Source organism: Candoia aspera, chromosome 6 (assembly GCF_035149785.1).
Source record: "Candoia aspera isolate rCanAsp1 chromosome 6, rCanAsp1.hap2, whole genome shotgun sequence".
Classification (NCBI taxonomy): domain Eukaryota; kingdom Metazoa; phylum Chordata; class Lepidosauria; order Squamata; family Boidae; genus Candoia; species Candoia aspera.
In genome coordinates this window covers 42623056-42649237 of record NC_086158.1, presented here as the reverse complement: position 1 = coordinate 42649237, position 26182 = coordinate 42623056, and the positions used below count along the sequence as shown (strand labels likewise).

Here is a 26182-nt window from a genome sequence, read left to right as displayed (position 1 = left end):
TTACTTCCTCTCACTCAAGGACTTGTTGGGAACAGCTGATCCATCAATTCCTGGTCTTGATCCCCAAGATTTCCCTATTGTCCAGGGAGATACATTGGCTCTTCAGGATTTTTCTGTTCCCCTACATCCTCTGGAATTAAGTATCAAAGAGAAGATTTGATACTTCTGAAATCTCCCCCCATGTCTTAGGATAGTGATTCAGCCAGTCAACCTGGCCAAAGGTTTGGATAGGATTCTATCCCACCAGTATCCTTGGTATTTTCTATTCTGTTTTTAAATTGGTTGGTTACAGGACTTACTGCCTGTATCATGTCCTCCAAAGTAGAGCTTTCCTGGTGAAAGCTGATAACCGTCATAGTTCCATTACTTCCTATTCAGTATCTACACTGGTGGATAACAGCTCAACTCAGTCTAACTCATTGGCAAGGATGGAAGGATGACCATTTGCTGCAGCCTACCCAGTTCTGACCATTAGTTTACTGGACTTGGCCTAGTCAAGCAGTCGTTTTGGCTCTGACTCCCTCTCTTCTCCTTTGGAACTTCTATCCATTTCATCCTTGGATCCAACTTTTGGGAATCAATCTGTTATATCCCTCTTGGAAAGAATAAACTGCTTATCTGCTTGGGATAGACAGTTGATCTTGCTATCAAGGAAAGTTGCACAGTAGAAGAACCAGTCTTCCAGGTCATATGTTTACACAACACAGCCCAGCTGACACTGCTGGTCCCTCTGACATTATTAAAGACCATCAGGAACATTTAGGAATGCTCAACCACAAGATTAGTTAAATCTTAAAATCTTTACAAATCTGGGATTACAGGTGCTCTTCCAATTTTGGCATCCTTCTCCAACTCCATTTTGGTTGAAGCTTCCCAAGAGACATGCCTTAGTCACACACACACACACCCCAGTGGATTGCTGCAACATGCTCTATGTGGAGCTACCTTTGAAGACCATCTGGAATCTGCAGCTGGTCAAAAATGCAGTGGCATGGGCAGTTATGGATACCCCTTGCTATGCCCATGTTATACCTCTACTCCATGAGCTGCATTGGCTCCCAGTATGCTTCCAGGTGGAATTCAAGGTGCTGGTTATTACCTATAAAACCCTTCATAGCATGGGGCCAGTTATTTGCATGACTACCTCTCTCCAGTTGTTTCTACCCGTCTCACTAGGTCTGACCCAGGGGCATGCTCCAGGTTCCTTCAATTAAAGAATGTCATTTTATGGGACTTTGGAAGTGTGCCTTTTCTGCCACAGTGCCTGCCCTCTGGAACAGAGATTAGATTGGCCCTGACCCTGACTGCCTTTTGTAAAGCTTTGAAGACCTGGATATGTTCCAGGGCCTGGGGGTTGGGAGGTTAGAAGGCCCATTGAGAGGTTTTTGTTAACTGTTTTCTCTGGGTTTACCCTTAGCACAGCAAGTATGAATAATGCACCTCTAGTGAAATAAAAAGACTGCATGGGTGTAGCTGAACTGTGCATTTTGGACAGCATATTCAATATGTGCTCTTCATTTACCAGTAACATGAAACACTACTCCTTAAATACTTGAAGATTTTGATGTTCAATCAGGTGCTTATTCAGTTGCCAAGAATGAATTTTACGATGTTTAGCAAATGCTAAAACCTTAGTTTTTGCATAACTAATGTTGAGTACTTCTTAACTACAGTGTGCAGCTAAAGTATGCAAAGCTCACCTTAGACCATTTGGTGTCTGAAATAACAGCACTGCATTATAATTAAACTTGTATGCTGCCCAACTCTCAATGACTCTGGGTGACTCACAACAATCAAAGAAATTACAATAAAATCAGTAAAAGGTAAAGATAGAAGATAAAAGATGGCAAGTGTGACAGATAGATGGAATTAAATGAGGAGTCTCTGTCATGAGTACTGATGGCGAGCAGGAGGGGGCCTCTATCCAGGGGGGAAAACGCATGCGTAGTACTGAGGAATTAAGCAGCCATTCAAAGAGACACAGATCAGACTCGCCTTAACTTTCAGGGTTTATCTGTCTGGGTTTTTCCCACACTTCTTCAGTTTGTTAGGATTCTGTTTAATGTAGCAGTAATAAACACTAGAGACCTACTCCTCGTCTCAGCGTGATTTCTGACTATTAGGACAGTCTCACTCTCCCTCACGAAAGGCCTGGTCTGTCCTTCAGTTTTGGAGGCTGGTGAGCTTGTTATTCATCATGGCCACAATACAGATTGAACAGTATTGCCACCAAGATGCATCCTTGCCTAACACATCTGCTGACAAGAATTTTTTGTGTGTTAGCTGCATACTGCACCTAACTTCTAGTTCTCGTAGTGTTCATATATATAAGCAGAAGCCTATCTACAGTAGAGTTCTTAAGTTTACACCATAATTTATGTCTGGAGATAAGGTCAAAAGCAAATTTGAAATCAATAAAAGCTGCAAGGAGTACAGATCCTGCCCTAAAAGTATATTTTTTACTAGATGCTACAAAATAAGAGTTATGATATAAGACTGAGCATCCAACTCTAGAACCTGCTTGCTTGTTTTCTGATTTGACCAACTCTGAGAGTTTATTGTACAAATGCTTAGCATGCAATTTGCTTATTATGCTAAGGAGGCTATTGGGTTACCTTTTTTTTAAGATTGGAACTAGCAGAGCTATACCCCACTTCTTTGGAATCAGTGCCTGCCTTACTGTCTGTAAATGTAAATAGGGAAGCAGGACAAGGGTCCATCAATCTAGGTTGCTCTGAATAACTTCAGTAATAATAAAGTAATTGCCTGGGGCTTTGCTATTCTTAAATTGTTTAACAAGATCTATTATTTCTGAGCCTGTTAGAGGAGCCACTGTGGAAAAAGTCTCATATTAAACTCTAGGTCAAGCCCATCTGGATCTTCTTGCAAATATAATGCCCTAAAAGAATCCTCCCACACTGAAGCTGTTATAAAGAAATAAGAGAAAGAAAGGCTGGTAGTGGGGGGCTGGAGGGGGGTGTTATCAGGCGTCAAAACAAACCTGAATTCTTAGACCAAGGAGGCAAAATTGGATGATATATGATTGTCTTTGTATTTTTTTTAAAGCAGTGACTAATTCCTTTCTAGCCTCATGGCATTCCTAATCAAACCAAGGTTGGGCAAAGCCCCTAGTATTTACGTTTTTAAACTCATTTAGTTGGGTAGTACTGACTGGAGAAGCTAAGTCAGTTTATTGTACTTAGTGACTCCAGGCCTCCCTTCAAGTATGGTAAATCAAATTTGGGAGGCTAACTCAGACATAAATGTTTTAGTAAGTCTGCTGTGCTGTCCACTTTATGCATACTGGCCCTTTATCCATGTCTTTGTTAGATATGGGATTAAGTTCCAAGAAGGCATCATCAAAAGCTTTTAACACTATATGTTAAGAAACTGATCACTGTCAGTCAAGCTATCAATCTAAAATTTAGTAGGAACAGGCACAGACTTCCAGGGCACTCACAGTCTTGTCCAAGAAAAGAAAATTGGAAAATTATGGTATTTTTAATAGATTTAATGACTGTATTTTAAGTTTATTCAAATTCAGGAAGGAATTCATGAAGTGGATTTTTCATTCCAGAGCATGCTGGGATTTCTTTAAGCATTGTAAATAATGAGGAACTAATCTATTACTATAAAACTGAATGCATTTCCTGATTCTCTTTATAAGAATGCACAATGCTAAAGCCTGAAATGTTAAAATCAAAACAACTATTGGAAATAATATTTTCCAATATTTGTGAAATAGAATCATATAAACGAAAAGGTATTTAATGGATCCCCATCAGCTTTTTACATACTGATTATACTTTAGAAATAAATGTTAAGATGTAATTAGTTTTCCAGGGACCAAACAAGGATAATAAAAGTATTTGCTGAGTCGGACATGACTGGACTTTACGACAAGGGAAACCTTTACCTTTATCTTATGATTTCTGTACATCAATTTATACAATTTTCTCCCTTGTTGAGGCTTGACATTAAAAGAATATACCACAGGTTCTTTCCTAGCTTTGTTCATTCATGGATGTTCATCACTAGATAGGTTTAAGGCATGTTTTATATTGGTAACAGACACCACAGATACAAATTTTATATCCTTTTAATTAAATACATTAGTTACAAGATATAACTTGATCTCATATGATTTAAGCTTTTAGTCCCTCTTGTCATAGACACATTTAGTTTCTGGATTCACTGGATACTTCCAGTTAAATTGCATATACGATGCAATAGAACAATATTTATTTAGGAAAGCAAAGAAAGGTTTCTTTTGTAAAAAAAAAAAAAAAATACTCTGAGATACTCTGGATCCAGACAATGCTTGAGCAGCGCTCAGTTCATGGAAATGATACACCCTAATGCCTGCTTCAGAAAAGGACAGTTTTAGATGGACATGCTTCCCATATCAGCCCTAAAAATCTCTCCCAAACTGAATAATATGGAAAATAGTCTGAGGGACTGCAGAAGTGGCAGAGAATTGATGAAAATCAGCTCTTTTTTCTTTCCATTAGTGAGAATCTCCACAGGTTTGAATGCTGTTTCATTAAAAGAAGAGTACCTTCCATGACCATTTTGGTTTCGTGAGCATCTTTGGTTCTATACTTGGATTTACATAGACATAAATAAAATATTATGCTTCCATTTATAATAATTTTTGCTTGGAATATACTTTTGGTGTAATAGCCATGGTATATTTCAGTGCCTGATACCCATATAAAAAACTGGACTAAAGTCAATGAATTTTGGATGAGGCCTAGTTTAAATTTGTGTATACTGTTTATTCTAAGGGTAACTTAAAACAAAGATGGTAAAGCTGAGTACTTTTCTTGAACTTACGTGTTATTTCTTCATTCAGTGGAAGTGAAGAAGCTTTGTCCAATGAAGACTGTGAGAATGTTTATCATTTGGTATATTCTGCACATCGACCTGTTGCTGTAGCAGCAGGGGAATTCCTTCATAAAAAGTAAGCCTGTATTCTCTGTCTGAAATTTAGTGTCTCAGTGGCTAAACATCAAATCAGCTTTAAAGATTTTTTTTATTTATTGTTTGAAGCTGTTTGTTTTCAGGTTAGTTTTTGTTTGACATGTCACCATAGAGATGTAATTTGTATTGTTGCTTCATATTAAATAGCTACATAGTTTTGAGTGGGAGCCTTTATGTGCACAGTTTAACTCTCTTGACTCATTAACAGTCCCAGTGATAGCCCTGGGCAGGATTGCCCTCTCTCTGAAGAAGCAGATCCAGAGCATGGGGGTTGTCCCGAACTCAGGCCGAGCTGGATTAATTTAGCTTGTTTACCCTACTTAGGATGGAGCACCAGTTGTGGCCATATCTGGACATGAGGATCTGTTGACAGTGACTTATGCCATCATCACTATATGCTAAGATTACTGTAACTTGCTCCACATGTGGTTGCCTTTGAATATGATCTGGAAATTGCAATTGATACAAAATGTGGTTTCCTGGATGTTGATGGGTAGAGCTGCTACAGTAATGTAATAGAAATATTCCACTGTCTGCATTGGTTACCTATAGATTTCCAAGACCAATTCAAAGTGTTAGTTTAAAAAAAAAAAGAAATCTTTGCTCCAGGAAAACATATGGATCATTTTTTCCACATGGATTCTGCCCTTGAATGCAGGTAGGGAGGGAATGCTTGAAGTCCTACCCCTACAAAACATCAAGGAGACCCAGAGACAAAGGTAACCCATCTCTGAGATGGCCCCACATTGTAGAATAGCTTGTAATTAAAGGCACATGTGACTCCCTCCTTATTGGCTTTCCACAAAGCTGTAAAGACCAGTTTGCTTGGTGGCAGTTTTTTGTTACTTTTTTTCTGAGGTTTTATAATTACCAAGGTTCCCTTTTTTGTTTGGGTTGGATTTATGTGATTCATTTTTAATCCTACTATTGTAAATACTGAATACTTGGGATTTATTAATATGGTTAATATGATTTTCATTATATGAGCACAAGGAGCACACCTTAAGCAAATCTGTTATGGGATAGAGAAATAATTCTTAAGAAGTGCGGCCCTAATTCAGTTAAGCATCTAACAACATGTATTTTGCTACTATTAATTTAATTCATTTATAGATTGCACATATTCCTTCATATGTACTGTCTTTAAAAAAAAATTGCAGTTTATCATGCTGCAGATAGTTCCCTATTATGTAATTTGCATAATGTTTGATTGTTTAAATTTTGTTAATATCCAGTCATCAAAACATTTGTATCGTCATTTTTAATTTATAAATCGGGAAGTTAGAGTCACAATTAGCAATACTTTCCCCGTATGAACAAAACATGAAAATAGGAAAGCAAAGATATAAAATTGATAGAAGCGATATTCATCAACTTGTTACTTATTCATTACTGGCAAAAAAACAATTATGAACTGCTAATGGTTCCACAGCACTTTAATGCTGCACCTTTATACTACAGATTATGACAAGTGGAATGTTTACTCTATGAAATGCTAGTAGTTTAGTCTCAGAATAAAAGACTTTACAGGTAGTCCTCATTTAGCAACTGCCTCATTTAGCAACCATTCGCAGTTACAGTAGTGATGAAAAAGTGATTTTGTGACCAATCCTTGCACTTACAATCTTTGAAGGTCTGTAAAGCAAAGGAAAGCTGAAGTAAGATTGTAAGCCCAGTTATGCCTTCACTTAGTGACCACTTCACTTAACAATCAAGTTGTTGGTCCCAATTGTGACTGCTAAACAAGGACTACCTGTATTTGACTAATCCTATCCATAACTGCTCTGTGATGATGTAGTAGTGGTGTGGTGATGGTGATTATAATGATCATAACTGCAGTAGTCTTCAGCCATTGAATACTGCTTTTCTGTTCTCTTCAGCAACCTGTTATGGATCCTACAAAACTGTCCATCTTAGTTAGTTTACAGAATAAGGACTGCTCAGTTCAACCAAAGATGAATGACTAAACATCCCCTGCATTCTGCCTATTGATGGCTGTTACACATTTGCTTACGCACATATGTCAGTGCACATTTGTCATATTTCATTCACTGATTTGCCTTGTTTTAATTTATAGGAACAACAATAATAAAGGACTTTGACAGTTTAGAATGTGAACTATAAATTACTCTCTGTTGTTGCAGATTATTTCAGTATCCAGGGCTTCTAAATGGGAACATAGTGTTATATAGTTCCAGATGTGGTGGTGGTTCAGGAGAGAATTATGTCTAGACCACTACAAACCACTTCAGTTCAGAGGATTAAGTCCAGAAAACACCTCTGTGATGCTAGAATAGTGAGATTGGTGTAGCCTGGAGAAGTTCCAGAATGTTCAGTTTTAGTATTTTACACTTACAGTCTTCACATTTTGCTGTCACATTTCGTATCATTGCAACCCCCACATTTCATAAGATAAACATACACTGAATCTCTGCCATAGGATGAATACAAGAATACCCACTGATGTTAGACAGGATATTTTAGATACTACTTTTCAAAAGCTGTTGAGAGCCAAAAAAACAATCCCAGAGACCCTGCTATTTTCCCTTGTATTTTATTTTGAACTTTCCTCTAAAAGAAGCTTCTGAAAACATAGTCCGTAAACTCATCATTCTGATAGACCAAGAGGTCTTAAGTCTATCTTCATCTTGATATTCAGCCCTTATTTTGTTTTATATTTCCTTTTGTAAGATACCATTGAAATATTTGCAACCTCAAACTGGGTCACCATTTTAGTGTTCAGACATAGTATTTACAAATGACTTTTCAATTTTTCACCAAGCCTTTCTTTCTCCTCTTTGCCACATCTCTTTTATATTACTTTTTATAAAGACGTTATGGGGAATTAGCAGAGCAGCATTAAGATTCTCCATCATATGTAATCTTAACCATAAGTAGCCTTTCACAGTTTAAAGTTCCATAAACAAAAAAAGTCTGGTTTGGGTGGTGTTTGCATATTCTGTTTATTTGACTGGAAAAGAATCTTTAATTGCTAGTAAATGCCTCCCTTTGATTTTATTGACACTAATGAAGAAATACATTTGTTACTAGAGCATTCCATTAAAAAACTTGACAAAAGAAAACATGTTAAAATAAAAGGTACTGTCTTTTTGTAGACTATTCAGTCGGCACGATCCTCAAGCAGAGGAAGCACTAGCCAAGAGGAGAGGACGGAATAGTCCAAATGGGAATCTTATTAGGATGCTGGTTCTTTTCTTTCTTGAAAGTGAGGTAAAATTAATTTATGTTAGGTTTTATATAAAGTGCTCAATTTTAGCAACTTTTTTCAGTTAGCATTATTTTAAATCTATTTACTGTGGCTAAAGATCTGTTTTCAGGAGAAATAAGGCTTATGGTAAAGTTTCAGTATAGTTTGATCTTCATAATTACTACATGTATTGGAAGTCACTAATTTTTTTATTATAAAATACTATCATATCGTAAGATTGAAGGAAATGTTCAAAACTACAAATGAGGATTTTGCCTCTGAATCAGCTGGTTTTGAGCTAAATTTTATATTTTTTGCAAGACTGGTGTTAAAGTAGCAAATGTTTAAATAAAACTTTTTGTTTTGCAACTTGGCTCTAAATCTTGCATGATCTTAAGATTTTTTATATTTATAACTTGAAATAAATAAGCTCTTTATAATGAACATATTACAAAATTAAACAGACCACTGATACATAGTATGTCACTTTTCAGATACCACCTTATTAATTATAATGCTACTGGAAAAAAACAATCTCTCTGTAATTAGAACTGTTCCTGTGTGTAAACAAGGTTATGCAAGATCCTGTTAATGCAGTATAAAAAGCAATAGAGGAAATGATCTTGCTTTAGACTTTGAAAAATCTGTTATTCTTTTTCTAATAGATATGCATGTCCTACTAATTAAAAAGTGACTTTAAAACTGAATATGTTTTTCCATTATTTTCTAGAGCCTTTTATTATATTCCAATGTAACAAATTCACTTTCTGTTATTACTGTATAATTATACACAAATGTATTCTTTACTGCAGCATCAAATGCATTTTTAGGTATCTGGCTTAAATGTATGCAGTTGGAAAAATGACAAGATGCTAAATCATAAAGTCATAAATTACAAAGGAAGCACGTATTAATATTTTAAGAATTACCTTAGGATAGGATTTTAGTATTGTAATGCAACTGCTAAACAACCTATTCAAAAATAAAATCTTTAATTTGTATTGTAATGAATATTGAAAACAAATTCCACAATTTTTTTTAAAAAACGTCTTTAAGGATTGAAAAATAAGTAGACTAGAATATTATCTGAAAATGGAGTAATATATGCTTTCCAAAACTGAGGCAAACTGAAATTAAAATTATAATATCAATCTACAAAAGAGATGAAGATCAGATTGAACTTGTCAGTAAGCATGAGAATGATACTTGCTTATGCACTAACTCCTAAAAATACTAGAATGAAAGAAAAGTACAGGTTAAGCAAAAGTGTCATTCAATTACAGGAACTCTTTATCGCATACAAGATTTTAAGGAGATTTTTAACAGTAAAAGATGTTAAGCCTATATATGTGTGCATAAGGATACATTGCTATCTGCAGTGGCCCACAAAGTTTAAAAACTAAAACCTCTAAAAAAGTTCACCCCCAGTAAGAGCTTCAAGAAACAGCCAGAAAAATTACCAAAAGGTCTTACTTTTACAGTAAATGGTATAGTTAGATATTAGTAAAGAGAGGTACTCTGTTTACAGTAGGCTTTACAAGTCTGTAGCTGTGCCTCAGTATTAGAGATGCTACAGTCTCCATTCTTTAATCAGGGCATGTCAACCTTTCAAGACAGTCAAGGTCAGGAAATAGGAGTTATTAGGAGTCTTGGAATTTATTTTAATGTGGTTACGGAATTGTAATAGAATCTTGAAAGCCTATCAGAGCCCCTCTCCACTTCAACTTATAACTAACCCAATCAAGGCAGAGTTGCTTTGACTTTCTTTTTCACGCTGTCTACCTTTCCAAGACTCAAATACTTTTCTGTAACAGCTCAGCATTCCCCCTTCTTTGAATCAGACCCACATTCCTTCACACTGCATTACATGTTCTTGTATAATGCTGCGAATAATACAGTGCCTATAAGCAGTGTCTGTGAAATTGTCTATTAAGAGTTTTGTTTGTTTCAATTTTTAGTTACATGAACATGCTGCTTACTTGGTGGACAGTTTATGGGAGAGCTCTCAAGAATTGTTAAAAGACTGGGAATGCATGACAGAATTGCTACTAGAAGAACCTGTCCAAGGTGAAGAAGGTACTCATCAGGTTTATTTAATTGATGAAAACAGTGTGGCATAGTCTAAACTCTTCCATTTTAAGGCAGTGAAGTCAAGTGGGATGCTTATTTAAACTGTGCTTCCAGTTTATAATATTTTAGTTCTACAGAAAGCAATGATACAAAGTAGTTGTAATTAACTTAAGATTCTTAGTCAGGATCTAGCTTTTTACTTATACTGCAATCAATCAAAAATACTTATTTATTGCATTCATTTATAAGACCACCCAACTCAATCAGTGTGACTCTGGGCAGCATACAACAAAAATAAACATTAGCAAAAAATAACCATATCCAATAAACTCCTCCAGTATATAAAATGATAAACCAAATGGGTTAATTAAACAACCAGAAAGGAATTCCACTCAACTGAACCCAAACGCCTGTGGAAAAAGCCAAGTCTTAATGACTTTTCTAAAGGCAAGAAGCATTGAGGCCCATCATATAATAGAGGCGGGGGGAGAGAACAAATGAAAGACCTCCTAAGTCCCATATGATGACAGGGTTTCAGTGAGGGATCTTGGAGCATGACTTCCCTGTGGAAGTGTATGGGGTGGGCAGATGTTCTTGGAAGAAGGTGGTCTCTATGGCTGGTTCTATGCCACGTAGGGCTTTATTTTGAGAGAGAGAGAGAGAGAGATTATACAGAATTAAAAGCTACAGAAACATAAAGAATTAGAAAAAAGAAAAAGATATGGAAAGATAGAGAAAAAGTGAGAAAAGTGAGAAACAGTAAAAGTCAAGAAAAGAGAAGAAAAAAGAAAGAAAGAAAAAGAAAAATGTCTAAAGAAGCAACTTCCAATCTTCTTTACAGCAGTTACAAACATGATTGTTACTATTTCAACCTTCCTAAATTACATATCATGGTTCCTTTCTTCCCATGAACAACTCTTTTTAATCAGTAAACCCCAAGATCATCAGTTCATTTTTGACTGAGTTTTGTAAAACAATTATTGTTCCTAATCTGACACGTTAATTTAGCCATTTCAGTAAGTTCTGCCATCTTCACAATCCACTCTTCCATTGTAGATATTTCTGTATTTTCCATTTTTGTGCATATAGTAGCCTCACTGCAATTACTATATATAAAACCAATCATCCACGTGTCTTTTCTAGTTGACTATCCATAAGTCCTATTTAAAAAAGCTCTGTTTTCAAATGAAAATTACATTTTAAAATTTTCTGCATCATCATATATATTTATATACAATATGTTTTCACTTTTTCATAATCCACCATGCATGGTAAAACATCCTTTCATGCTTTTCACATTTCCAACGACACTTAGAAGTACCTTTATACATCTTAGATAGTCTCTCTGGTGACATATACCAACAGTACATCATTTTATTAAAATTATTTATTTATTTATGTCTCAAATTTGTACTACCGCCCATCTCCCCCCAGGCAGGGACTCTAAGCAGTTATCTCTTAAATTATCTCTTAAATTATACAACAACATGAATTTCAGGCCTTTTAACCACAGTTTTTCCTATTGATCCATCTGTATATTATAACCAACATTTTTAGCCCATTTCATCATGCACTCTTTAACTTGTTCTTCTGATTCAAATCTCAAGAGAAGAGTATACATTTTAGCAATCACATATTCATCATTTTTACATAATTCCCTTTCAAATTCTGTTACATATTGTTCTATACCTGGTAACCTCTCCCTTAATTTTGTGTATGAGAACTGTTGCAAAGTAAATCCTTCTGCAGTCAATTATTCTCTTGATTTCATTTTAAGTTCTCCATTTTCCTGTGGTAGCAAGTCTCCATATGTTAACTATTTTTCTTTGCTTGCTTATTATTTTCTGTAAAACGCTTCTTGAGCCAAGGCCAACAAAAGTATTTTCGGGCATAGCCTGAGTTTGTATCTATTCCATATTTGTAATATGGCATTCCTAATATAATGGTTTATAAAATCTACATTTATTTTAACTTTGTCGTACCATAAAGAACATGCCACCCAAACCTCAGGCCATGTCCTTCTAATTCTAATGATCTTGTATTTCTTAATAACAGCCATTCCTTCATCCAAACCAAACAGCAGGCAGCAAAGTACAATTTAAAATCAGGCAATCATGGTCCACCTCCTTCCTTTGCATCTTGGAGAATCTTATCTTTCACCCTTGGTTTATTCCCCTGCCATGTGAATCTGGATATATCTTTTTACCATTGTTTGAAGGGTACATCATTTCTCAAAACTGGTATTGTCTGGAATAAAAACAACATTCTGGGCAACACGTTCTTTTTTACCATGGAAATTTTTCCCAATAATGATAATTGTAACTTTTCCCATCTTAATGTCCTTTTTAATTTCACTCCATACCTTAACATAATTATTTCGAAATAACATGACAATTCATATTAGTTATAATAATGCCTAAATATTTCACTTTTTTCTCAATCTGAAACCCAGTTTTTACAAACAATTCTTTTTGATCTTCCATCTTCATATTCTTTGTCAACATCTTTGTTTTATACTTACTAATTTTAAATCCAGCCAGGAGACCAAATTCCCTTAGTTTTTCCATTAGTGTGTATATCTCTTTTAGAGGGTTTTCCAGAATTGAAACCAATTCATTGGCAAATGCCCTTAATGTATATGCAGTACTTCTTTTTAAACTTTCACTCCAGCATTTCTCTCATCATATATCAATATTCAATACTTCACGTGCCAGAATGAGCCATGTATTGCTTTAAAAGTGATAACCAGCACCTTGAATGCCACCCAGAAGCCAGTTGACCTTGCAGAGTAGTGGTGCCAAATGGCCATAAATGAGCTGGACCCATAACTACCGACACTGTTGCAACACTGGACCAACTGAAGCTTCCAGATGGTCTTCAAAGGCAGCCTCATGTAGAGCACATTGCAATAGTCTAATCAGGAAATAATTAAGAACCATCTTTATCCTGTTCAGGGACCTCTCCTGACATTGCCTCTCCTGACATAAAATTAAAAAAAAATTGTTTTCTTTTTTCTTTCTTTATTTTGAAGTCATTTTGGGGAATTTGAAGTAATCTCATAATAGTGATTTCAAGGATTCCACATTGAACCAAAGGCAACAAAATATGAACTATTTCAAATTATAAATAAGTAAATGAAATAGTGTCTTTCACACTGTGATGTGGGATTTAAACTGTTTACTTCCAAACTGTCCGGCTTTCTTTTTGTCAAGAGAATCCATCCAATATTACTTGCTTTCAGATGACACAGGTAGCTTGAGGCAAAGCATTAGTAAACATTGGCATGAGTAAACACATTTCATTATAAATTTCCATTTATTTTATCTTTTTCATTTAGCTTGAATTAAAAGGTTAGTATGCAGTTTCTTTAGTCTCTCAAGCTACACTTATCATGATATGTCAAGGAAAATTCCTTTGAAATATTTTCTGCTTTAAGCTGCTTGTATATGACAACAACTTGTGATTAATTTTTAAAAACTAAATAAATATGAATCCACTAGACTTACTCTTGAAATCAAGTGAATTAAGAAATGCTTTAGAGCAGTGGTAAACATTTAAGTTCTGAACAAATTGAATAACAGGTGAATATTAGGCAGAGGAAATTTCATAGTAGTTTTAAATTGTGGGATAGAAGATTAAAATCTGAAAATGGATATAAATTTTAATTAGTAAAAAATTACTTATGGACATATCCAGAACATGTGCATTGAGGCAAAGTTTTTCAAACTCGGTTTTGCAAGAACTTGATGGAATTCTGTAAGACACTAAGGGAAAAAAGAAAAAGAAAATACCCTACCCTCAAATGCACTGATTTATTAACCTCCCAAGTAATTGTGAAATTCAACTTTTAATTTTTGTACTTTGGAAATGTTGATTTTGCATTTATAATAAATAGTTTACATTATTAGGGCATTTATTTTTGTGAAATGTAGATAATTTTAACAAATTACAGTGGATACAAATTTGATTTTATTGTCAATTTTCTATCACTAGTGCTTTGCCTTCTGATCAGGGTCCTGCAATATTTTTTTTAACACGTTCTGTGACATTAAAAAATTGAATTTTTTAAAAAATGCATTAAAGTTTCTTCAAATTTATTATACTTTTAGTATAGAAAGGATACCATCCAACCTTTTTAAACCAAACTTTGGGGGGTCAAAAAATCATTCATGCTGAACTAATGAAACTTTTAAATTGTATGGATATTCCAATTCTCTATTCCAGGTTTCTTGTATACTACTCAAATTTAGTCTTGTATTTTTTGTAATTTTTTATGAAATAAAAAACATTATCAGTTTAGTCTTAGTGAAGGTCTTCTCTAAAATACTTGGGGCTTCTAGGATTTCATGCTTCTAGGCCATGCAGGCATTGAGGTCAAACACTGAATATATCAAGTGTTTTAGCTATGTATATTGCCATTTAGGTCTCTTAGTTAAGCCATATTCCTTTTATAAAAATCAGATAGTTTAAAGTTTTGTTATTTATTAGCTGAGTAAGACTTTTTGGCCCATGCTTTTTTTAAAAAAAAGTATTCAACAACCATTTTTAAAATAGGAATTACTCCAGAGTGTCAATTTCTCATGAGAATTAAAATTCAATTATACTTTCCTGCCCAATAAGATTAAATATATCTGACCACCTTCACACTGGAAAAATGATCCAGTTCCTACTATAGTTAGAACTAGAAACTTGCCAGGAGTTGAGGATAACTGTTAATGTTGAGCCTAATACTTAGGCAAATTTAAGAATGTCGGGTAATATTTTTAAAAATTTGGGAAAATCAAAGCCACCATTGTTTTAAGACAGCAGTAACTTTAACAGAGAAATCTTGGGTATTTGTTCCTTCCATAAAAGTTTAAGCAGTAATTTATCAATCAGTTTAAAATATTTAAGCAGAACCAAACTAGGCATTGCTCTCAAAATGTGCAGAATATTTGCCCTATAACTACAATTTCTACAAATTTGAGTAAAAATCTTTGACGATCATTGAAGAAACTCCAAATGTCTGCATATAATAGCAACTAAAATACAAAATTCAGTTGCACGCATTTCTTGAATATCACCAGTTGATTTATTGGGTATGCCAAGGGTTTCAACACCAAACTGAAATTTAAAGGGGATAAAGGACATCCTTGATGTATTCTGTATTACGTTTTAATTGTCAAAAAGAAAATATCATTAAGATTACTAAAGTAGAGGGATTTGAATAGTAAATTGTTAACTAAGACATTCAGTAAGAATTTTAATTTAAAGCAAAAAGTTAATTTGCACTTTATGAAAGGCTTTTTTTGCCTCCAGAGATGCCAAAACCACCAATTCACATCTATTAATATACAGAAATAAAATATTGATCAAGAATGTATTATCATCTAATGCTTGACATCCAATCATAAAGATGGATGAATTATTGTCAGTAGTGACAATATAATCTTCCTGCCAAGGTCGCTGTTAGTCTTAACATCAGTGTTTTACAAAGATACCAGCTCATAGCTTCTACAGTTCATAGGATCCTTACCAGCTTCAAGTTACAATTATATAAGCATTGTAATATCAGACTGCCAGGGTCTTTCTTTTACGATAGTGCTTGGTATATCACCAACCGTAAAGGAGCTACTCTGTCCTGAATTTTTTTATATAACTTTATTTATTCCATTTGGCTCTGGGACCTTTCCAAATGTCATCATATCAGTAGTGCCATAAATTTCCTGTAAAATTAGGACGCAGCTAAATACCCTGACTGTGCCAAGGACACAGACACCCCACTCTCCCTCCACGCTGTAGAATTTAAAATAGACAAAGTGGGAAAAAGAATGGGGGAGGCGGTACCCTGGCCCTATAGAATATAAGTGTAACTAGTGTACCCATCAACCCTCCAAACAAATAAATCGTTTTCTGGGTGGACCTCTGTAGCCATGTACTTCTGTAACAATCTGAGTATACAGCCTTTGTTTGAGTGAGTTACCAACCATTTCCAGTTCACAGAATGTCTTCATACTGTTGTCTAGAAATTAGCCAAAAATTGCTAATATATAAAGAGAAAGTCTTTAACTTCAGTTTTCTGACCTTGAGATGAGCTTGATGAAACTCTTTACATTTCTGTACCATCCTGAAAGATAGAATAGTCGTGTAAGATTCTTACCCTCATATTACAAAGGTTTTACATTACTGGCTGCTTGTAGTATTTTATCATTATCAAAGTTCAGCAAAAATTCAATTACAGCAAGTTTCAAAGATTGCTAGTATGTGTATCCAAAAAGCTGGATACAGCTGCCTCAATTAATTCAGTTACCTTAAACAGGTCCTTAAAGCATTTTGCCATTGTTTATGTTTATATTCTAGATAAGGAAAATTAAGGAGACTTTTTTTCCTTGCTTATTTGACCTTGGATCCAGATCAGGACTTCTTGGCAGGCTACCAGATCTACAAATTTTGTTTTATCTTGGGCAGCTAAAACTGCAGTCAGTTAAAAGTAGCTTGTTGTTTTAACTTTTTGTTAATATCAGTATTTTTTCCAACTTACAAACTTTTTCTCAGCGTATACTGAAATAGCAGTTTATTGCTTGTAATATCACCAGAATCAAAAAACTTTTCATATCCCTTAGAATGGCATTGGGTGGCATTTCAGAAGATGAAAGCACTTGCTGTGTACAGTATTTCCTACTTGAATTGGAGTTTCAGCCAAAATCCCAACCTCACAAGGGGACGTGGATAATTTCCCACTCAAACCCTCTGATAAAACCCTCCATAACAGCTTTACCAGAAGCTGAGTCAGGAGTAAGAGGTTGACATCTGAGGGAAGTTTTATTCATTGAATGAAAAAAAGAAAAAGGGAGATGTTGCTGCTTAGGATTACAAGACATCTTAGCACATTGCCATCTTGCCAGAAGTTGAAGAATGATATACTGTATATTCACATTATTTAAAATCAAAGGAATCACTTCAGTATTATATAAAACTTTAAAATATGTGTACAATATTACACAGAAGTTTATATAAAACCAAATAAAACAGGCTCTCTTAAAAGTCTTTAAAGTATGAAAAGAGAACTTGAGATTTGAATTTAGTAAGTCAGCTTGGAACTGACTTACTAAAGTATTAAAAAAATTATTCTGGCAAGTCATTGATAAATCAACTATAAAAATGTATTCAGTTTTACTTATAGTGGCTAAATTACTCATTGCTAAACAGTGGAAATATATGGATAATGTTTCAGTGGATAGATGACATAGTAAGATCAGGTCTGTAGCTTTATTTGAAAACTCTCTGATAAAATCCATTGTATGATAAGAAAGAGGAGTGAATCATTATTTTACAAAGAATTTTATTCTTTATACAGTATAAGAGATCAGTATCCTGGAAACAGCTTCTATCAAACATTATGGGCATGTTAAAAATATGAGCACTATGTAAATCACTTGTGTGATTCAAATAAAAATAATTAATTAATTAGATTAACAAAACAAAACAAAAAAATTCATAGATAGCACTTTACCCTGTAAATTTTACTATTTTACCAAAGTCTTTCTAAATTGTGTTGGATAGGTTGTAATCAAATTAATACCTATTACATCTCTGCTACTCATTTTGATTAATTCAAAGGTTATTGGTGCTTGTCATATTTATTGTATCAAAACATTGGAAAACTAATATGCATATTATTTTGGATCACTTATATTTTAAAGTGGTGAAAATAGCATTGGCTGAAAAAATAAACTAACAGCAGAGCACCAAGGAATCTTTTAATTAATTGTTGTTTTATTCCCATCTAGTCTTAATTTTCTAGTTTTCACAACAAAAGAATTCCTTATAGATGACTTCTCTATATACAAGTGGCTTTTTGAATAGATATATTGAATATATTTTTTAAAATTTTGTTTGTTTCCATAAACTTACAAATGTATTTGCTTATATTCACAAGCTATGTGTTTTCATTTTTGTATAGTATCTGTTCTGAGGGTTTTTAAAAATTTCTGTGCTTTTATTATTTTCAGTGTTTTGTTGAAAATTGTATCTATTATTATTTCTACCACAGGTTTCAGAAGGTAAAATGTTCTGTTCAGGATATTGAACAAAAATTGTAGCTTATTATTTGTTATTTGCATAGATTAATCGCCAACATTTCATTGCTCCATTTTATATTCTTTATCTCTGTAGCAATGTCTGATCGACAGGAAAGTGCACTTATAGAGTTAATGGTATGTACAATTCGACAAGCTGCAGAAGCACACCCTCCAGTGGGTAGAGGAACTGGCAAGAGAGTAAGGTTTTTTTTTTGTTATTTTTCTCTTACAATTTTTGTAAATATGTATTTCATTGATTTTAAACAATGCCCTATAAGGGAACCAGTGACTAGAAGACATATGGCATGAATGATAATTGAATTCAATATTCTATTTTATAAGGACATTTTCTTGTAAAATGCAAGCTATTGGGGTTGTTTCCTATGACAATGAGAATTCAGAAGTGTTTTTTGTAATCATGCCCATAAGATGTTTGCCTTGATGAGCATTTGTAATGAGAATGTGGAGGTGCACATCTCCAAACATTTAGAGATAGACTCAAAGGACTTTTGGGAGACATATATACTTGTAACAAAATGGCTTAACCCATAGGGTGGAAATCTGGAGGTTTAATTTTTTCACTTGATATTCTACAAGGCAAAAAACTAAAACCCAAGAATACAGGATAATATCCAAGGATAGTATCCCTCAAAATTCAGCCATAGTTCCCATATATCATCAGATTTGTCAAAATTAGAGCTATTATTATGAACATAATTTATATAATTTCAAAAGTAAAATCTCCTTGTTGAATAATGAAGAGTAGTGCTACTAGATGATTCAGCCCTTCTACCTCTCCTTGGGAGATAGAGCAATCTCACCAGAGATAAAAAAAAAACACCAGGTTTTATTTTTTAAAAAGAAAAGATGAAAGCACTTTTAAACTTTAAATATTAAAAATGAAAACATTCAGTGTTGGAAAATATAAATTACGGTGTTGCCAAATTACAAGAAATTTACAAAAGAAAATGCAGTGTTCCTGGGAGATCACAAGATAGTGCTGGTCAGCTACAACATCCTCTTGAAATCTTGAAAGAAATGCTGCTGGGATATCAACTTATTGTAGATTATAAATACAAATAATATCTTTATGATGAGCCTTAAGAATGGATATAGGTTGAAATTACACAATATTCACTAACTTGTTACAAAGAAGTATGAACTTGAAAGCATGAGACTCAACTGAGTATCACAAAAGAAAGAAAGAAAGCAACTTAGAGCAATGTCCCTGACTACACAATTTAGCTTTTTCTACAGGAGTAGAACAATTCTTGAATCACAGTTATCCTCTTCTATAAGGTTCCCTAATTGCTGCAGATTTGGGGGGATTCTGAACTTTCCTGAGAGGCTGTTGGAGAGATGGAAGCCCCTGTTTGTTACTTAGACTCTTTTCCCAGCTTTAAGTTTTAAAATAACCAAGACTTTTCTGACTCTAGTAGATGGGGGTGGGGGCGCGCACTAGGGCTATCTTGCAATGGATGTGATCCATTGTACACATATCTCCCTCATGAGGATGTTGATTAACGACTCGGTATTAAGAACTGTTGTCCCTTGTAGAAATGTGGATTGTCAGTCTTGCAGGAGGTGCTATATCATAGCAGTATGAAGCAAGAAGCATTGTGGGAGCTCTCCTGCACTAGGTGATACAAGGTGTGAAATGGTCTTAATGATCTAAGAGTTCATCTGCTTAGGATCACCCAAAATCCCTACGATATTGGAATACAAAAAATATGTTTTGTTATCAGAATAAAATACATGTCTATGTAGTTAATTCCTCAGCTCTACAATTTATAATTCTGTGTTCTAATTTAAATACTTATTTAATCAATTAAACAATTAAATGATGAACTAATTAGCCTTTATGTAATTGTTCTGTAGATGTTTTGCTTGCATTGTAGTGATATAACTTCAATCATGGATGTGTCTATATCAATGCTAGTATAATGTATTTTATGCTAAAAGATCCACATACTTTGCATTTAAATAACAGTACAGATAGTCCTTGGTTAATGACCATTCATTCAGTGACTATTCAAAGTTACATTGGCGCTGAACGAGAAGGCCTATGACCTGTCCTTGAAGTTACAGCTGTCACAGCATTCGCGCAGTCATGTGATTACGATTTGGGCACTTGGCAACCGGCTCACAATTACGATGGTTGAATTGTCCCATGGTCGTGTGATTGCCATTTGCAACCTTCATTGCCAGCTTATGACAAGCAAGTCAGCAGGGATGCTGGCAGGAGGTCACAAATGGCGATCATGTGATGTCATGCTTAATGACCACGCAGGATACACTTAATGTTTGCAGCCGAAACTGCCATTGTAAGTCAGCATGGTCATGCGATGCTACGCTTTATGACTGTATCACTTAGCGATGGAGTTGCTGGTCCCAATTACTGTCATTAACTGATGACTACCTGTGTTCATTTACACTGCAGCATTCTCAATGGGAAAATTCTCTTTTCAATTTGAGTTATAATAGTAGTGTCCAGTTAAAAACCAGCATATTAACTTGCAGATTAACTAGGCTATTGTATAAAGAAGCCACAATTTGTACCCTGATCGGCAACATTTATATTACAACTGTTTATGATGTGATAGTCACCCTATTTTTCAGGTTTTAACAGCAAAAGAAAGAAAAACTCAGATAGATGACCGGAACAAGCTAACAGAACACTTTATTATTGCACTTCCCATGCTCTTATCAAAGGTATGCCAGTAGAATATGATTTCCTAATAATAATTATATGACTCCTTTTGTAATTTGTGTATTAATTTCATTTTTTCCTCTGTTGCCAGTATTCTGCTGATGCAGAGAAGGTGGCAAATCTTCTTCAAATTCCTCAATATTTTGACTTAGAAATTTACAGTACAGGAAGAATGGAGAAGGTATAGTACACCAAAATGGAGAAGTCATCTGAGTAATACTAATTTGTTTTGAAAGTTTTGTAATGAATTGGTATTTTCCATTTCTGTTCTCTACTTCAATTTTTAAATTAAATTAGAATAATTGCTTCAAGAAATGACCACAATTTCTCTTTGTTCCACAGCATTTGGATGCTTTGTTGAAACAGATTAAATTTGTTGTAGAGAAGCATGTGGAATCAGATGTTCTTGAAGCCTGCAGTAAAACATACAGCATTCTGTGCAGTGAAGAATATACCATTCAGAATAGGGTTGACATAGCTCACAGCCAGCTCATTGATGAATTTGTGGATCGATTCAACCATTCTGTGGAGGATCTATTAAATGAGGTTTGCTTGTATCCTGTTTTCCCTAGAGTAAAATATCTGCCTGCACATTAGTAAAGGTAAAGGTAAAGGTTTCCCTTGACGTAAAGTCCAGTCGTGTCCGACTCTAGGGGGCGGTGCTCATCTCCGTTTCTAAGCCTTGGAGCCGGCGTTGTCCATAGGACACTTCCGGGTCATGTGGCCAGCATGACTCACAGAATGCCGTTACCTTCCCGCCGAAGCGGTACCAATTAATCTACTCACATTTGCATGTTTTCGAACTGCTTGGTGTGCAGAAGCTGGGACGAGCAACGGGAGCTCACCCCGCCGCGCGGTTTCGAACCGCCGACCTTCCGATCGACAGCTCAGCGGTTTAACCCGCAGCGCCACCGCGTCCCATTAGTACATTAGTACCAGAACATTATTTTAATTATTTAATTTTTTTTGTTTGCATCCCAGAACATCAAATGAGAACTAAGTTTCTATTGTATTGGTGGTATATAAGAGTCCTAGACAGAGGTGGGTGGAAAACCACATGAATATATTTACCACAGAGAACAATAGAAAGATCCATTTCTGTTTAATGATATTGTGATTCAAATAGCAGATTGTAAAGTGAAGTGATGCAAGGAAATTAGTTCCTGATACAATTATTGCTTCCTTTAAGTTTGAAAGTGGAAGAAAAGCCATCTTCGTAGTTAAGAACTCTGACCATACTTTTATTGGGAAAGTTACAGTAGAGACATCGTTACAAATTTGGATAGTTTCTATTACCATCACATAGAACCCCTTTATTTGGGGAAAGAAAGATTCATGTAACAAGAACTTTTATTTTATAATTTGAATTTAATTAATCTGTAAATATATTAATACTTTTTGTAATTATCTACTCATGAAATAATAATACCATATCTAATTTAAAACAGATATATACTAAATTATCTATAAATTTAGCCCTATGTCAGCTCAATTTTGTAAGTGGACAAAGAATGTAAAAGTATTATGTTAAAATTATAACTTCTCTCAAGCATGATATTCAAAATAAGCCCATACTTCTTTTTTTTTAAATCAATGGTCCTCCATTTGTAGTATTGATATTCAACTTCATATTTTCTTCAACATTTCAATAATTCCAGTGTCTGAGGTTACTCCACATTTGATACAAATTTTCATTTTACTTTCTTTCAAAAGCAGAAAGAGTTAGCTTGTGCACTTCAGAACTAAAATGAGAATTTATTTTTCTAGGAACTCTAGTCATACATGTATCCTCATATATGATCTGATTCCTTACTTCCTGACAAGCATATACAGTTTTTCATGCTATACCTGTATTAGGTAGATCACTTTTGTTGTCATTCAGTCGTTAAGTCATGTCCGACTCTTTGTGACCCCATGGACCATAGCATGCCAGGCCTTCCTGTCCTCCACTGTCTCTGGGAGTTTACTCAAATTCATGTTCATTGCATTGGTGATGTTATCTAACCATCTCATCCTCTGCCGTCCCCTTCTCCTTTTGCCTTCAGTCTTTCCCAGCATCAGTGTCATGAGCACTGATGGTGAGCAGGAAGGGGCTCCTATCCAGGGGGGAAAACGCATGCGTAGTACTGAGGAGTTAAGCAGCCATTCAAAGAGACACAGAACAGACCCACCTTGACTTTTGGGGTTTATCTGTCTGGGTTTTTCCCATGCTTCTTCAGTTCGTTAGGATTTTCTGTCTTATGTAGCAGTAATAAACACTAGAGACCTATTCCTCGTCTCAGCATGGTTTCCTGACTGTTAGGACAATCAGGGACTTTTCCAGTGAGTCCTCTCTTTGCATTATTAGTCAGTCATTTAGCACTGTTTCATAGGAGAGTTTTATTTGGGGTTCAGTGCTGAATCCTAAAGGCACAAATATATGAGACATGCAGTTCATAAATCCTGACAATCATTAGGATCTGTGGAACATCAGGTTATTAGAAACTTTGGAAATGGTAACTTTGGTGAAATAAAAAAAAAATGGCAGGTGTCATGCTAGGTCACTTCTCCAGCAAGGCCTGGATTTGGGAATCAGTTTGAGAATTTTGGAACCTCTGAATTTAGTTTCTGAAATACAGATTTATGCAAATTCCCAACAGCCATTGCTATATGGGTGTAAACTCTTAAAAATAAGTATAATATATAAATTGCTCAGTCCATGATCCAGTTTGTTCTGTTTCCAGGGAGAAGAAGCTGATGATGATGATGTATACAATGTTCTTTCTACTTTAAAAAGATTAACATCATTTCACAAGTATGTGGCTTTATGAAGTTTTATAAACCATTTAAATATGGTCAGTCATTTATACTGTCATGAAAAATATAAACAAAAAATGTTAGCAAGATTGGAAGGTTTCTAGTGTTATACATATCTTAGATAAGGCTTGATAGAAACAGCTATTTTAAGCAAAATGTAGGGAAGAAACTCCATAGTTTAAGAAATAATCGTTTATACAATATGTTGTACTTAAATCCCTAATTGTAACAGTTGCGTTATTACAGCATTTGTTAAATCTTTACTATAACTATTTTATTTAATGTACTAATGTATTTTTATCTCTCTGTAGTGCTCATGACCTTACAAAATGGGACTTGTTTAGTAACTGCTACAGATTATTGAGGACTGGAATTGAACATGGAGCTATGCCAGAACAGGTAATAATAAACAATGTGCTGTGTTCATACAATCAATATGAAAGTGATTTGACATTATTGTTCCCCAATAAAGCTTTATATATGTTTCTTACATTGTTGTTTTTCTGTTTTTAATACTATTTTAATAGTAATACCATTAAAGTTGCTTTGACAACTGAGATGGCTAACCAGTTGAATGAATGAATAAATTTCATGTCTAGCCAGAAGTCCATTGAGTTAAATTGGACTTATTTTAAGATAAGTGTATATAATCTTAATCGCTGTTCTTTACATTCATATCCCATTTTCATTCCAGGAGTGCAAGAGTACAAAGTTACTATCTCTTCCACAATTTCACCTTCACAGCAGCTGTGTGAATGGGTTAGGCTGAATGATAATAAGTGGTCCACAGTCCTCCAAATCAGCTTTAGGGCTAAATAGAAATGTGACTACTTTAATCCATGGAAAACAATGTGATGTTTGTGAACACCTGTGTGCTTGCAGACAACTCCTTTGGCATCTGACAGATTTCCTGTCCCATTTCACTTTATTATTTTTAAAGATTATTTTAATTTTGTAAAATAATGAGAAATGGCCATGCTGTTAAGTTAAGCAAAACACCAGTTTCATGTGTTTCATTTTAATGTGCTCTAATAAGCTGGGTTCATATTATCAAAATGAGTAGTTTCAAGTTTGGGAGAAGCTACTTTAAACCATACACTTTTAAGTTGAGATGCTTAGGCTATGTTTATACTCTGTCTAAACTATGCAATTGAAATTTCAGTTGGTGTAGCTTTTATTTGTTCTCCATCTCAAGAATAAGTAAACCGGCTCTTTGTATAGTCCTAAAATAGTATCCTTTAAATAAGTCTTAAATAATATCCTTTAAATAGGTCTTAAAATAGTATCCTTTAAGCAAGTTTTATGCAAGCAGTAGTTCATAATTGTTGCGAACTGTAGAAACTTTATACTTATTTGTCTGATGTGAATTTTGTTTCAGATAGTGGTTCAGGCTCTTCAGTGTTCCCATTATTCTATTCTCTGGCAGCTGGTGAAAATTACAGAAGGATCTCCTTCAAAAGTAAGACACTATGGATCACAGGATTTCTAACACTGCTAGATAATTGAGTTGAGTTGATTATCCTGCATTCTTTCATAAGTGCCCTACTTTATGTCATTACGTGGTTAATTTTGTTAGTGTTCTTCATCAGTGCTTCTCAACCTTCTTTTGCCCATGGCCCCCTTCTGACATTTTTCTCCTGTGCCCCCTCCCTGCCAATCCAGGTCCCATTACTGGATATGGACATGGGATAGTAACTGGTGCATTTTCTGGTATCAAGTAGACAGTATTTGCAGTATAATACACTTTGCTTTTCTGTGGCCCCCTTGGCATGTGTCATGGCTCCCTGTTACATGTTTTTCTCCGGTTGAGAATTGATATTCTACATAATTTGAGCTGGGATTTTTTCTGTATTTTAACTGAATGTTAATGCATTTCTACTTAAGTCTGCTGTAAGAGCACAGCCCTCAAGTCTAGCTTTTTATCTGGGTATTGTGGTTCTCACTAATACAAAATAAAATGGGAAAACTTTTCAGACTGCAATTCATCTTTGTGCATCCAACCTGCATATATGCTTTCATATGCGTGACACATGTGCACGCACTCATGCATACATATCCAGTCTTAAATATTACAAACACAAATACATAGTTAACATAACTAGAACAGAAGAATAATAATCTGAAAAAGTTTCATTGTGAGACCTTAATAGCACATATATGATTGATTAGCTGAAGTTCTTATATGACATGCAGTTTCCTCATAGCCTCACTATGTTGTGTGCCAGATGGGCAGTGTATAAACTTGATTAAATAAACATTAAGCAGGCCCTTTTCTAATTTCCTTCTGCAACTGAGTCTTTTGCAGTTTTTTTTTTTAAATCTTACATTCTGAAAGATTGTTTACATATCTTTCAA

The 26182-nt window shown here is 34.7% G+C and overlaps 1 protein-coding gene across 4 annotated transcripts in view; it reads left to right on the top strand.

Annotated features, from left to right (window-relative positions):
- STAG1 (STAG1 cohesin complex component) overlaps positions 1-26182 on the top strand; it is a 205521-nt gene that overhangs the window by 146220 nt on the left and 33119 nt on the right. For 2 of the 4 annotated variants that reach the window (XM_063306863.1, XM_063306861.1), the window contains exons 13-22: positions 4856-4963; positions 8100-8214; positions 10150-10258; positions 18416-18519; positions 20941-21033; positions 21123-21212; positions 21374-21577; positions 23755-23825; positions 24139-24226; positions 25206-25286. In XM_063306863.1, coding sequence (XP_063162933.1) covers positions 4856-4963; positions 8100-8214; positions 10150-10258; positions 18416-18519; positions 20941-21033; positions 21123-21212; positions 21374-21577; positions 23755-23825; positions 24139-24226; positions 25206-25286 — 1063 coding nt within the window. Of the gene's footprint in view, positions 1-4855; positions 4964-8099; positions 8215-10149; positions 10268-18415; positions 18520-20940; positions 21034-21122; positions 21213-21373; positions 21578-23754; positions 23826-24138; positions 24227-25205; positions 25287-26182 lie in introns of all 4 variants that reach the window. The other 2 variants (XM_063306862.1, XM_063306860.1) reach the window with 1 other exon arrangement.